General features: G+C 41.8%; 1 protein-coding gene across 1 annotated transcript in view; it reads left to right on the top strand.

The window, feature by feature from the left end:
- Positions 1-12489, top strand: part of trpc7b (transient receptor potential cation channel, subfamily C, member 7b) — a 49909-nt gene extending 37420 nt beyond the window's left edge. Inside the window, exons 8-12 of the mRNA XM_070963404.1 lie at positions 4140-4335; positions 5149-5370; positions 7943-8023; positions 8939-9014; positions 9307-12489. Coding sequence (XP_070819505.1) covers positions 4140-4335; positions 5149-5370; positions 7943-8023; positions 8939-9014; positions 9307-9446 — 715 coding nt within the window. The 3' untranslated portion in view covers positions 9447-12489. The remainder of the gene's footprint in view (positions 1-4139; positions 4336-5148; positions 5371-7942; positions 8024-8938; positions 9015-9306) is intronic.
- The last annotated feature ends 2215 nt before the right edge of the window (positions 12490-14704 follow it).

Raw genomic sequence — 14704 nt, 5'->3', positions numbered from 1 at the left:
AATTCAAATTTATCAATGTTGTTGATCTCCAAGGATACATTTTAGATTTTCAATAATTGCAGTTCTTCCTGGAGAGGCATCTCACACCAATTTCAGTGAATTAAATAAGCAGAAAATTAGGTGAGCAAAACAAATGATTATGCACAAGACCACTGGCTACCCATGAGTCAACGTTATCCAATATGGAAGACCTTTGGCTCAATTACACACACACACACACACACACACACACACACACACACACACACACACACACACACACACACACATATACATACATACATACATACATACATACATACATACATGCGTATACTTCTTTCTATATTGTATCTATACTGGTGTACTATGGGTAAAAATGAGGAGGTGTATTGCATGTACCCATTAGTGCATAGTCGATTCAGATGGTGCTCTTAGGAGCCGACACATTTTTGGAAGTTGCCTTAAATTAAACACCCTGCCAAGGCACACAGATGATCAGTGTATATAAATAGTCTGCTGTGTGGTGTAATTTTAATTGCGTGTGTGCATTTGTCCCTGTGAGTGTCTGGTTTAATGGCACATTAAAGTTGCCTGGAACAAAGCCCTTCAGCAATATCTACATTTTGGGAACATGAAAATCTAAATCGAGTGAGAATTTCACACGGGTGGGAAGAAGAGCTGGAAGACAGAATAATTTGATTAAAAAGGTAATTGAGATAAAACGTAATCGTGACCAGATAATTGTCCCTTTTCTTAGTTTGTTTTATATTACAAAGCTGCAGGAAAGCATTTTTATCTTGTAAGAGAGGTTCCAGATAAGCGAGGAGACATTATTTAAAGAGAGAAGGCTCAAAATAACAGGTTTTCAAGGCAAGTCTACCAAAATCACCTTCCTCCGCTCTCCTGATTGCAGGATAGGCTGGTGGATGTGTGTGATGTGAATAGCGAATGCGAAGATGGTATTGTTGATAACAGCCTTTGGTTGCCGCTAGTCTCGCAGTCTGATGCCCAGGCCATCCATTACTGCAACACAAGGAAGAAAACCACTCGAGAGCTACTATCAATGCTTGTGAATGTGTTTCTCTTCACACGTACCTCCACTGCCCGATGTCACTGTGTAAGTAAGTAGTTGTGTGTGTGTGTGTGTGTGTGTGTGTGTGTGTGTGTGTGTGTGTGTGTGTGCGTGTGTGTGTGTGTGTGTGTGTGTGTGTGTGTGTCCATCTGCAGCTTATCTCACATACTACAAGATCCTTTTTTGTGCCTTTTTATGGCTGTATGATCAAGGACCTCTCTTTGTTGCAGTGATTCACAATTTTGGAAAAACCTATTTTATTGACTGCTCTCACTATTGACTGCTGCATTCACCTCCTCTTAAAAGGCCCATAGGGCAGGAAGTGTTTAACAACTGCTTCACTTTGGAATCTTATTTCAGCTGGTGGACGTCTGGACTCTAATGAGATCGCTCTACTGATTAAAAAAATGTTTTTATGTTAACGTGCTGTCACTGATTGTTTTTCTCTGGTGGACGCAGATTAAAGTTACTATCAGTCTCAATAGAAATGTATGCTTTCTGCTACACCTTGTTGTTCAGTAGTTCATCTTAGCGCCAGTAAGCGTTTCATTGCCTCTATACCTGTGTCTGGACCTTTAAATGGATCAAGTATTTTGAGTTTTTGAGTACTGTGCCTGTGAGCATGCACCTTTCAGCTCACAGCAGTGCAGGCCACGCACTGCACGTGATATGTGGGTATCAAGTGGAAGTTAAACAGCATGATTCATGATCCAGCCCAAATATTAAGCTGTCAGCTACATAAAGATGACATCTTCTGAAACCTTACAGTTAATAAACGCACATTTATCAACGTGTATGTATGTTGTATCATGACAGTTGCAGAGATGCCTGAAGGCGATAAAAGTACTTAAATCTCAATGCAAAACGCTAACAGGCAAGTTGTCTAACTATCCATCAAACTGTAGCAAGAGTCTTGCCAATGTCTGCCGGCAGTCAGGAATAATATCCACAGGCTAAAAGCTAACAAGCACTGAATCTACTGTGTTACTCTGGTGCATGAACAAATCTGACAAGTCCTAATTCCGGTCTCTTTGGTTTTGTACAGTATGTACGGCAAGTGTCAAGGGCAGGGAGTGTGTGCGAGAGCTGCTATCAGCAGCAGTCAAGTTGAGTCAGAAGGAAAGCATGTATCATAGCAGAAAATGTGTATTCTTGTGGGGCTTCATTACTCTTAGTAAGACACTGATTGAGAAAAACATATTCAGGGCCTGTGGGTTTATGAAGGTGTAGTCTTCAGTGCTTTTGAAATAGTGACTGAATTTTTCATGCGAGTGTGTTTTTTGCATGTCAACACAATGTTCAGCGCTCACTTAAAGGCTCTGCGCGTAACCTCACACACCTAAATTGGAGATTAGCAGTGATCCTCTGTATAATATCATAGTAACAGCTCTCATGTTAGCAAGTGAGCAGATGTCAAAACATGTTAAGGTGGAGAAATCAATGTAAATGGAAAGTCTTTCCCATGAGAAAGTTCATAGTATAAATAGTACACTGACCATTATTCAGGCTATTCAGCTACAGTTCAGAGAAGCAGAGGGGATAGTGACTGCAGACAGCCAGCCAAAGGCCAGTATGATAAAAGAGAGTCATTAAGGAGTGTTTCTAATGAGCAACAACAGATTGTTCTAGGTTACGTGTGATGCAAGAGACAGTAGGGGTATTCAGTATCCAAGTAATTCCCGAGTTTCAGCAGTGTATTTTCACCTGATGGGAGCACACAATGTTTTGGTAAATGGTTTCCCTGAAAGCAATTCCAGCAAATGTGTTGGATACGGGCAGAGCATATTCTTAGATGTTTTGCAGCCAAGTTCTAGAGAGAGAGAGAACAGACACAGATCTGGTCTTGAAGGTTAAAGAGTGTGTTTTGGTTTCTTCCTGAAAGGTTAAAGCTGTAGTACCCAGAGGAGTCTCTGTTTTCATGTGTGTGTGTGAGAGGGAGAGAAAGAGAGGAGAGGAGAGTCTGTGCTGGTGAGTGTGTTTGTGTATTATGCATGAGTGTGTTTTTTCTCTCTGTGCCTTCTCCTAGCTATGTGCTTGCCAGTGAAACTCTTTGAAAGACCTTAAGTTGGAAGATGCCTGCAGCCTCAGACCAGGAGCCTATAGATCTTCTTTCCCCACTGCCTCCCTCCACCTCCAGCCCCTCCAGCAATCCAAGCAAGCGACTTCTTTCTCCCAACTGAGACCCCCACCCTCCACCTCCCTGCCGTCTCAAGGCCATGCTTGCCACTCTTAGAAATAACGACAGACATGTGCCTGAATGCCAATGTTAACAAGTTGCAGCTTCATGCCTTTTACCTCGACTCACGCACTGGGTCAGTGTCATAGAAAGATTCCTCTGGCTGAACGGAGATTTGGCTGTGGACCTCAGGAATAAGCACAGTATATTTTTAGTGCTTAATTTATCATATCTTAATGTCAGGGGGAAAAGGCGAGTGGAGCTTTAGAACATAACGTATTTCAGTCACAACTCCCGTCTGATGTTTCTGCAATGGAAAGTCTAAGAAGTTCAATTCACAATGACATTCAAATGAAACTAAAGAAAGTTAATTTGACCACTATTAAGTTCACTGTTTCCAGTTTAATCAACCCTGGACAGAGCTCCCCAAAAAAGACAGCATACACATTCATTTTAAGTTACGGAGTGAAGCTTTTATTGTTTTCCCATTAGCTGCTGTGATGTCTCAGTGTCTATTTTGTGTAAAGGTCGGCACAGGACAAGGCTACAGGCTTAATGAACTGATGCCTGCAAACTAAATGATCTCTCAAATGCTGAAGTTGAGTCATTTCCTGAAGTCAACCATGTTTTTATGTATCCGTATGTGCGCTATGTGCGTAATTGCAAGAGTAGGTGTCCGTGTGCGTGTGTGCGAGAGAGATAAATGGGATAATGTGTTCAAATTGGACATGACTCATCAGGTATTTCATCAGTGCCACCTCATAAACCCCACAACATTAGACTTCAACTTTGTGTGTTTGTATGTGCGCATGTACATGTGTTTAGCTGCTAACATGGTGAGCTTTTATGTATGTATTCACTGTCACGTATCATTTTCTTACTGCCACATTTTCTCTCTCCCCGTTACAGGGTGGAGGAGAGTTTTAAGACTCTTTTCTGGTCGATCTTCGGGCTGTCTGAAGTGATCTCTGTGGTGCTGAAGTATGACCATAAATTCATAGAAAACATCGGCTACGTGCTGTATGGAGTCTATAATGTCACGATGGTGGTCGTCCTTCTCAACATGCTCATTGCTATGATCAACAGCTCCTACCAGGAGATTGAGGTACATAAATAAGATGGTGGTTCATTACAGAAAGGGTATGATATCTTCAACAAGTCAATAAGGATCATTGTTTGATCACCTCGGTGCCTGCAGGAGGATTAGAGCGTGAGTTATGAAATACCACGAGCCGTAAAAGATCAATACATTGAAAACAAACAAAAACACAGAATAACAAAAAAAAATGAAAAAGCAAGAGTTACACTGGAAAGTTGTCACCAAAGAGAATGAAACAAAAACATGAAAAGTACTTTCACCAAAAAGATTTTTCCTTCAGACGAGCTAAGAAAACTGTGTCAGTCAGATTTGATCTTTCTGTTCTTGTTGCTGCTCTTGAAACATTCCACTAAGACAAAAAGACCAGTGCTGAGAATCGCTGGACAGATGGAAGATCAGTTGTTTTATTTTGTAGTAGCAAAGTAAACACAAGCTCAACACATGACCTGGATGTGTTGACAGAGCTGAGAGCAAAGATTTTTGCTCTTAAAGTTTGACTCTTGATACTCAACATTGTTTCTCTCATAATAATGGTATGTAATTGTAATTATTGCAACAGGTTATACAAAATTTGCAATAATTCATGTGAACTGTTTTATAAAATCACTTTAATGTGGTAGAATGTCGATTTTTGCTAAATGTATTCCAAAGAACTTTTTAATGTTTGGACTTAATTGTCTTGACTTCAAGCAAACCATGGCGTTAAATTGACAATTTCTTGACAACGGTCTCTGCAATCTGTTGTTTTGTTTTGTTTTTTTGCCACCGGCCTGGCTTATTTCAAATACTCCCTCTGTGTCTGTCTGCCTGTCTCTGCAGGAGGATGCTGACGTGGAGTGGAAGTTTGCCCGAGCCAAGTTGTGGCTCTCCTATTTTGACGAGGGCCGCACCCTGCCTGCCCCCTTCAACCTGGTTCCCAGCCCAAAGTCCTTCTACTACCTGGTCCTCCGCATCAAGTCCTGCCTGATACGCCTCTGCAAGGCCAACAGCCGTCCACACAACAACGAGCTGGAGTTGGGCATGCTAAACTCACAGGCCAAGGTCAGTGTGAGTAACTCTCATGACTCCTAATCTCAGGATCAATTACAGACCCATACCAAAAAATAGGTTTGTATTTTGTATTTTGTGAAAAATGACATTGAGCAAAATAGTCAATTTAGGATTTTCCAAACCAAGTTGCAGTGGCCACTAAATAATAGACTGTGTCTCTCTTCATCTGAGTATTATTTTCTTCTTTTTAAGTGCTTTGATTCGTTCATACATTTTCCAGGATCTGTGGTCGGAGCTAATTACTGACAACATGCAACTTGTTTTTCTGGGCTCCCATTCAGCATGTTGTTCTCAGACAGCAGGAAAATGATATTATGAAGTGACAATTTACACAAATCAAATCTCAAGTTTACTATCTCTTTTTTTAAAATAACATGTCGCTGCTATAATGAACATACAATATTTTCTTCTTTTGAAGGCTCCTTCCCATCTAAATGATGTTATGCTCAGTTTCCCTTGTGTCATCATTAAATTGACTGTTGGAACTGGAAAAGGAGCAGAGGACAAGCTCACTAATTGCACAAATTAGAATCTTGCCTTGCCATTATGTACAAATATTGGTCAACTGCTTGCAATAATTGGATTGTCGGCATGTATGATACGTACAGTGTATTCAGATGGCCTTGGTTAAGACAGGAAATACATGATTTTCCCACTGTGAGTCTGGGATGCTGCTCTGCCTTTGTTCATTTTCACTCGATCTCCCTCTCAAGGGTTGTCCATCTAAATAAAATCACTGTAGTGAAAAGAAAGTCTTGCATGAACAAAACAGCGTAGGCCATTTAACACAGAATCAATCTTCTCGCCGGCCTTGTCCGCAGGCATTTCCCCCGTCTGATTCCTCTGCTCAAATGGCTCACCTCAGCGCCTCAGCTAAGCTATTAGTCAGGCCATCGGATCTGCCCGCATCTGCTCAAATGTCCGGGCAGCTTTAGGATGGGGCATGATGCGTTACACCCCGCTACCTCTATGAACTCCTGAAGTTCTCTGCAGCACTGACAGTTTAACTGCGAAGCCAAGCAGGTGCAGCAGGCGATCGATACATAAGCTCACACTCGACCACAGTGCAGGGCTGAGAATGTCAAGTGAGGTTTAGAGAAGACAGCGTGGTCTCTCTGAATCAGTAATTTTCTTCTTTCCTTTCAGTGTTTTGGTCCAGGTTTCTTGCGTTTTCACTGAGCAAACTAAATGTGCTTTATTAAAGCCAATTATGTTAGTTTCAAAACAGCATATGTTCAGAAAGATAACCAAGTTAGTGTAATATCCCTTTTAATGACTGGATTGTCTATATTTTAAGCGAAACTGACTGAGCCTCTGGCAATGTTTTTTTTTTTATTAATGTTGGTATGTGGATTTGATAGAAGATTAATGTATTCATATGTTTGTTTAGTAAGTGTGTGTGTGTGCGCGTGTGTGTGTGTGTGTGTGTGTGTGTTTGTTTGCATGATGTATATGTCCTTCATATATTCACACATCATGACAATTATTTTCTTGCCAAAAGCAAAAAACAAATGGAATATTGCTTAAATGGAGGCATCAGAGGCCAACAGAGCAGGTTATTGATAGGAACTAGATCACAGAGTAAACAACAAAGAGAATTAAGCTTTGACAGTTGGCTTTTGGCAGAAGCTCCACATAAAAGATTCACATGAAGCTGAAACAGTAGTTGCCATCTGGTCCTGTGGTTCAGTAAAGCAGTGAGAAGATAAGAGCGTTAATTTGCCTCTGCATAGAAACTCATCTGTATTTGCAGTAGGTGTTCTCTGTTCTGCAAAGTCCTGAAACAATTACTGTACACCTTGTTCTCTCAGAGAAAAGAAAATGAAACGTTCAGGAATTTGATTAGAAAATCAATCAGAGCACAAATGAATATAGTCCTGAATGGTCTGTACTGTATAAATGACACCTATTCCACACTATGGATCTCCTGTTAGTTATTTACTGTGGGTTGGTAGAAATGTTGTATGATGAACCTCAGTAGTGTTTTTCTGTTATGATGTATGGCATTTTAAGATCAACCTGGTTTTAATCTTATGCGGCCGCATGGAGTATTTATACTGTTCATGTGTATATTCATAATTAAGAAAGATTCAGCTGTCCTCCTAGAGAAACTTTAAAGCTCATGTAAAGCATTATTCATGAACAAACTGTTATATTGTTGGGCTGTCATGTAACGATATCACCAGTCCTACACAGCTTTAGTGCATATAGAGTAGCAGTTGGTTGTGTGTGTCCACACTTAAGTTAAAACTCATTTTGACACTGCAGCACTGAAATGACACACAAGCTACAAAGCAAGGTCATGGAGGTGGAAAGCATGTGGAAGTCAGTTAAGAGAGATCCACTCAGATCAAGTGATGCTGTCAGTTCCCTTTACCTTCTCTTTGAAGACATCCGTGAGCGCTTGATACGAACACTAAGCCCTGCCTGTCATTGTTGTTTTGTTTGGCACTGTGCTGCCTCCTCCAACACCCTTTTCAAATGTTTCCATTATAAAAGATCACTCAACCCTGAAATGTGACGTTAACACTGGGCTGTTGTCTGTATCCCACTGTTGCAACAGGATGAGCGCTTCAGGTCTTATCCACGCCCAGGAGAAGAGTTCATGCCCAGAAAATCTAGAAAACACCCGACCAGATACCAGGTAAGACAGAGAGCGCAGGATGGGTGGAAAGTCTCAGAAAAGAGCGACAGAGAAAAGTAATAAAATGAGAGGCAGGCTGAGGAATATAGAACAAAATAAAAGTAGAGAGGAATAACAGCAAGGAGTGGGGGCAGCTGGAGGGTGATGTGATGGAGGATGACAGGAGGAGAGATGGAAAGAGAAAATGAGAGGGGTGGAAGAGGTAAAGAGAAACTGATATGAACAACAGAGGTAAGGAAGAGTGGCGAAGGCAGGGAGATGAGCCAGAGACAAGAGAGAGGGAATAACCCGAGAAGAATTTGGATGAAAGGACGTCGACTGAATGGAAGGCAGGGTTGAACAAGTGATAGCAAGTGGAGGAGGAGGAACGGCAGAAAGAAAAAGAGAGCAACAGAGTGAGGCGGAGAATGCCTCTAATGAGCTGTTTGAGGGAGATTGAAAGCAGATAGTCTGTAAATGAGCTGAAAATATCACACTGAGATGGGACGAGATGCTCTCATTCTTAGTCTGCCCTTCACCTTTCGCCCTGAGGGAAATTTCACTTCCCTCACTGGTCGACCATGCTTTTGTTCTCCTGGTGCGTGTGTTTTATTTGTTTCCAGCATCCAGCATGCAAATACGCAAGATCACTCACACCAAGCACTGAGATGTCACTTGATTAGGCATTTGTATGTGTGCCATGTCAGCGGTGACAGGTATCGACACACATCCAGACTGCCTACATGCAGAGATTGGCTGCTCGAGCCTTGGCGGCCAGTACGGGAAGTCCCTATTGGCTGCAGATCAATATGCGACATTTCACACACAGTCTCTGAGACACAGTGCAGTTCGCTGCCACTGTACACTATGCGTTGTCACATCACACTTGTCACCTTTCTCTCTATTTAATCTCCTCCTTTCCTCTCCTCCTGGTAGAATATCATGAAGCGCCTGATTAAGCGCTATGTCCTCAAGGCTCAAGTGGACAGAGAGAGCGATGAAGTCAATGAAGGTAAAAAGTCCCTCTTCATTAAGGCCCGCTCTCATTGTGTCATTATTTGCTTAGGGTGTGTGTGTGCGCGCATGAGTGTATGGACTGTTAGTGAGAGACAAGTGGTAGGAGTTGGTGTGTGTGTATATGTCTGCATGTGTGAGATAAAGTCCATGAAATTATGTCACGCTGCATGCGCTCACACACGTCAGCTATAGCACAGTTTCAATGGCCCTGTAGATAAGTGTTTACTTGCATGCATGTCGTATGTGCTCATGCTCACACACTGTGTCCGTGTCTGACTGCATTGTAGGCGAGCTGAAGGAGATCAAGCAAGACATTTCCAGCCTCCGTTATGAGCTCCTGGAGGAGAAGTCCCAGGCTGCCGGAGAGCTGGCTCTGCTCATCCAACAACTTGGCGACAAGTTTGGCAAGAACACCATGAGACACTGACAGGATTTGCAAGAAGGAGAGAGAGGGAGGAGAGAGGGCGATGTGAAAGAGAGTGTCATCAGGAGGTGATGGGGCCAGAAAACAGGGTCAGGGCAGGTATTTTTTAGAGGGAGAAAAAGGGAAGGACGTTTGTAAGATAGACATGGAAGAAAAGCTTAGGAGATACAAACAACATTTGCTAACTTAAGGCAAAAGGCAGGTGTTTTGTATATGTGATGGCCAATTAGAGGGAAACGTGAAAAGAACACAGCAGCGACTGCGACTGCACATGAGGTCAAAGGGTCAGAGGTGAAGCAAACTCAGTTGCAGGGGGTTTATGTTGACAGCTGAATTCTAATTAAAGGCAACGTCTTCGGGGAGTGAGAGACGAGAGGAAGACAGAGGCTCACAGGCTGGGAGTGAGATAGAGGGAGACGAATGAGGAGAACACAAGCACCATGAGATATGAAGAGGCACCACAGGGCAGAAGGCTGAGGCAGCGCAGCAATGAGGGGCCCCCACATCCGCTGCCAAGAGATATCAGTGCATCACCCACTTGGAGGAGCGAGAGAGAGGGAAACCAGGAGAGGGGATAAAACAGGAGGGCTGGAGAGTGTGTGTGTGTCGGGGGGGATATGTGGAAACAAACGAAAAAAATGCCACTTATTCACACCAGAAAGGCCGACTTTACTTCTATGTGTTCATTTTGCCAGGACGAGCACAGTGATGCTTGTCAAGTTACTGTAACACCCCTTTATACACCAGGCTATCTAATTAATACATTACCATCCACAATGCACAACTTGTGACCAGGAGTCAGATGATTCAGGATAAAAGTCATCAAAGCTCAATCAAAAATGTAACATTATCCTGTCATTGTAACATCGATCAGACTCCTGTATGTCCACATTACACACAGTGTGTTCTGTAGACATGCAGTATTGCAGCTCCATGTGGACTCTCTCCAAGAGATCTTCTATTAGTAGAAACTGACTTAGTAGAAACTGCGTTAAAAACAGAAAAAGTGGCAATAACATTACTCCAGACAGCATGTCTTTTACCTCACTTAAAATACAATCTACAACCGCACTAAGCAAGCACATGCTGGCAGAAAAGTTGCCAAATGTGGCTAACAGCAGACACAGATGGGAGCCATAAAAACAAAGAGGAAAACTGTCATTCTCATGCATATTTGAACAACTTCAAGCCAGTAAACATTCTCAGAAGGCTGTTGTGGATATTGTCCTTTTCATTGTGCATTTGCAGCACAAAGTCTCTCCCTGTGACACAGTTTCTAAAATGGTAACCAAACAGCAACATGTCCTGGAGGAATTGTGTTTACAGCTGCAAAATGCAGGAGGTCAGTGTTTATGAGGAGCACATGAGGGCAGAAAAGCTCCTTTGCTGATCGCTTCAGGGCAACCAGACGTCTGTGAGATGAGAAAATGTGGGAGATACAGAGATATGACAAGAAATTAGACTATTGGAACAACAGTCATGTCATGGCTATAAAGCTCTGGCATTCTGCTGAAGATGCTGTGTGGAGTAATTTTATGGCCTTGTTTTTCTTTCATTTGACAGACCGCTGCACACGCTAGCTGGCTGTGTTAGACTTCACCAGTCATTCGAATGACATGAGGATGAGTAGGTCATAGTTGTGCTGCTGCTTTGAATAGAATATACAGAAAATGTGATCCCAATAATAATGCGCAGTCTGCTAATTCTGCCTGTTAGAAATGAGTTTTTTGTCCTGAGTGGGAAACATTATCTACAACAAACAATATACAGATGTGGATGCAAACAGGGTGCTAAAGATTGTCTTGACTTGTGGGATCAGTCCTTTGGTAACAGCAGTCTATTTTTGACAACAAAAAATAGCCATTCAGCCATTATTTATATTGCATCCAACACCCCAAGCCTGAGCACAGTCGGGATTCAGCAATTTGAATGAGATTCTCTAAGATTATTATATTTCTAGTTAGAATGCTTCAGTAATTTCTAAAATCCTCTTACTTGATGGCTTGCCATTTTGTTCCCCACTGCTTCTGGGAAACAGCAACATCCCATGTTCTCACAATACTGCTCTGTGTATATTTCCATGTTATCATTTGAAAATGTCATAAATGAGACAGCTGTTGTATTTTTATCAACAGATTGAATGGCTTCCTCCAAGGATCCTGCTGTGCGTTCAGATAGTTAGAGTATATCATACAACCCTTTCAAAACCAAAATATTATCAAGCTAAAACATCACAATTGCATTACTCTGTTGTTGTGTGGATGCTATCAGATGCCATTAGCCTCATAGGTAAGAATCAGCAGGGGCCTACTGCATCGATTAACACATTTAGAGGGCTGTCATTATACATCAAATCAGATCTTGTTCGTCTTAACGTCATTATTTATTATAGTAAAACTTTAACTTCACAGACTGTGAGATGATGATGATAGCAAATGTATCTATATGTCGGTCCTTACAGGTAGTCACTAAAGCTTCATGGTTAAAAGCCTAAACTCACTTGTAGGTGTAGTAAGCCCAAGCACACTTCTCAGCACCATTGACGTGGATCAGAAGGCTTTAAACAACTGAAAAGGTTGATTTTATAGAGATATGAGGTTAGTGACTCAATTAAATGTCATTTAGAGTGAAGTTTTCTTTTAAATAAGTAGTGGGACTTAAACTTGTGTCTTTTTTTGTTTTGTTTTGTGTGTGTCAGAGAGTGAAAGAGCCGCTAACTATTTTCTGTGTGCAGAACCAGGCTAATAATGAAAAGAGTCCCAGAGAAGGTTTTAAGATTCTCACCTCCTGAAAGGCAAAATTACCTGAAATACTGTATTTTTAACTTGTACGCAAGAAATATTGATTAAAGCAAAATCTTGTACTGTATAATGTCATATTTTTGATCCTTGAATTAAAGAGAGTAAGCTCTAAACTGGTTGCTTAATCTTTGGAGTATGTTTGTGACGACGGGTGGAGTTAGGTCAAATTGAATGACTCTAAATATTCAGTGTTTGTCCCCATCAGTCAGTCCGCGGGAGGCGCTGGAGCAAAACCAAACATGTGGCAAAAACACACACACACACACACACACACACACACACACACACACACACACACACACACACACACACACACACACACACACACACACACACACACACAAATGTACACATTCAGAACAAATGCTCTTTAAACAAACATTTGAGCAGCCCAGAGGACCCAAACTGCACTAAGCAAACACTCACACACATTGAAATAATACACATCCATAGTACACAGTACTGGACCAACACACAAACATATAAAAAATGGACCCTTGTATGTCTGTGTACAAAGAGAACTTTATATTTACTGCACAGTGTATTACAGTTTTTAGAGTAGTTTTTAAATAAGTGCTTACAGGCATATCTCAGGCCTCATTCACACAGATCTCTCTGCCATCATGCAGCTCAGCACAACTTTTACACTTGATACAGACCTTTAAAAAACTATATACCACAAAGAAAAGCAAAACAAAATTATATACAAACAGTGCAGGAAAAAGCTATCATGAGGCTCGACCAAACCTTTAACTAGGTTGCTCTAAAGGTAAAGAGTTCCTACAAAAACTTGTAAAAAATGTAAATATAATCCTCAATTATCCACTTTGCACTTAAATAAACTGCAACACATTTCTGGGTCTGTCAGTTCTCAGCAGTTAGAATATGAGCAGGCAGGCTGGGCTAACAGGTACTCCAGCTGAACATTACATCCCAAATTGGAGCCCAAACCAACTGTAACACGCTCCGCCACCTTCCAAAGCAGCAAACTCGTGTGATAAGCAATTGTACATCAGGAGCAATTCCTCAAACGCAGCACATTCACATTACTTTAAAAGCATTACACGAGATTACTGCAGACTCAGCAGACAGCGTGTTTAAGAGTGCCATTGACTAAAGAGGGTCCCCTGTGCCCTTTTGTGCCTTGTTTTTCCCGTAAATGTGTGCAGCTGCAGTCATGCACCTGTGTGTGTTGACCTTCGCCATCACTTGGCGTGTCTGGGACATCCTGAAAGCTGCCCTCGAAAGCAGCGCTGTAAACACTCTGCTCAACATATGTCCAGATGTTTATCAGACCTCAGTTACTCCATACCATTCATTCACCACTCTCTCTGCATTGTTTCAGGCTGTCACTGAAAGACTTCCTTTTATCGTCAAGTCTGTTATTGTGCAAAGGCCAATGAACCCTGTAAAGTTGTGACTGAAACTTGTCTTACATGGCCTTCTTTTAGACTAAATATGACAAGAATCCATGGATTTAGGATGTCCCTGTTTTCCGTGCAATTTCATTTTGTGAGAGTTTATTTAAAAGTTTCACTTCAGTAGCAGAGATGATTTGATTAAAAACTGTTTTCCATTAATGTTGCTTTTGACGATGATGATCAGCAAGTTCATACGTCCAGGTGGTGGGTCTCTTTTGGCATTGAGCTGGAGAGGATCCTAAATACAACACATTTAATGCCCACATGTCATGTGGCCCTTCAAACTGTACAAACACTGGCTTTTCCTCCCCTTTATGAGCTGGTGATGTACGTGGGTGGTGAAGAAAATCTGTTTTTGCGTTAGGGTCAGCCTTCATCGGTGAGTCCTGCTTTCTCTGGATGAGCTCACACATGAAACACTACTTTTCAAAATAAAGTTTGGGATTTTGCACCCAAGTACTAATTGCTGAAGAAGATTTGTCAACATGAACCACGCACTCCAGAATGTCATGAGTCTGTACACCCACGTAATGATTCCGGTTGTAAGATGTGTGGTCATATTATTAGATAAAACGTCGGCAGGCACAGCTTTAAGCTCACGCTCTACAATAATCACAATTACAGGCTTGGGTAAACTCAGAGGAGCATCCTCTCCTCATCACTTTGCGGAGTCTGGTTTATAACCTTTGTCACATTCTCTCCTTCTGTTTCCTCCACTCTTCCTCTCTCCTCCCCATCACTAACTGCTGCACTATATATTCAGGCCAATAAAGCAAAAATGCCAAAACACTGTCTCAAAAGAAAGAAGACTTTATTCAATGCTGTACAGCACACACACACACACACACACACACACACACACACACACACACACACACACACACACAAAGGATCCTTACTGGACTATCTCCATAGCAACAAAGTCAGTCCAAGGGAGATGTGCTTTTGGAAGTTCACAGGAAATATCTATTATCTGATTTCCTTGAGCGTTCTCCCTCTGACTTTATTTGAGTTTTGACCTCAATGATACACTCCGACA

Source organism: Chaetodon trifascialis, chromosome 5, assembly GCF_039877785.1.
Source record: "Chaetodon trifascialis isolate fChaTrf1 chromosome 5, fChaTrf1.hap1, whole genome shotgun sequence".
Classification (NCBI taxonomy): domain Eukaryota; kingdom Metazoa; phylum Chordata; class Actinopteri; order Chaetodontiformes; family Chaetodontidae; genus Chaetodon; species Chaetodon trifascialis.
This window is presented reverse-complemented; position numbering and strand designations above follow the sequence as displayed.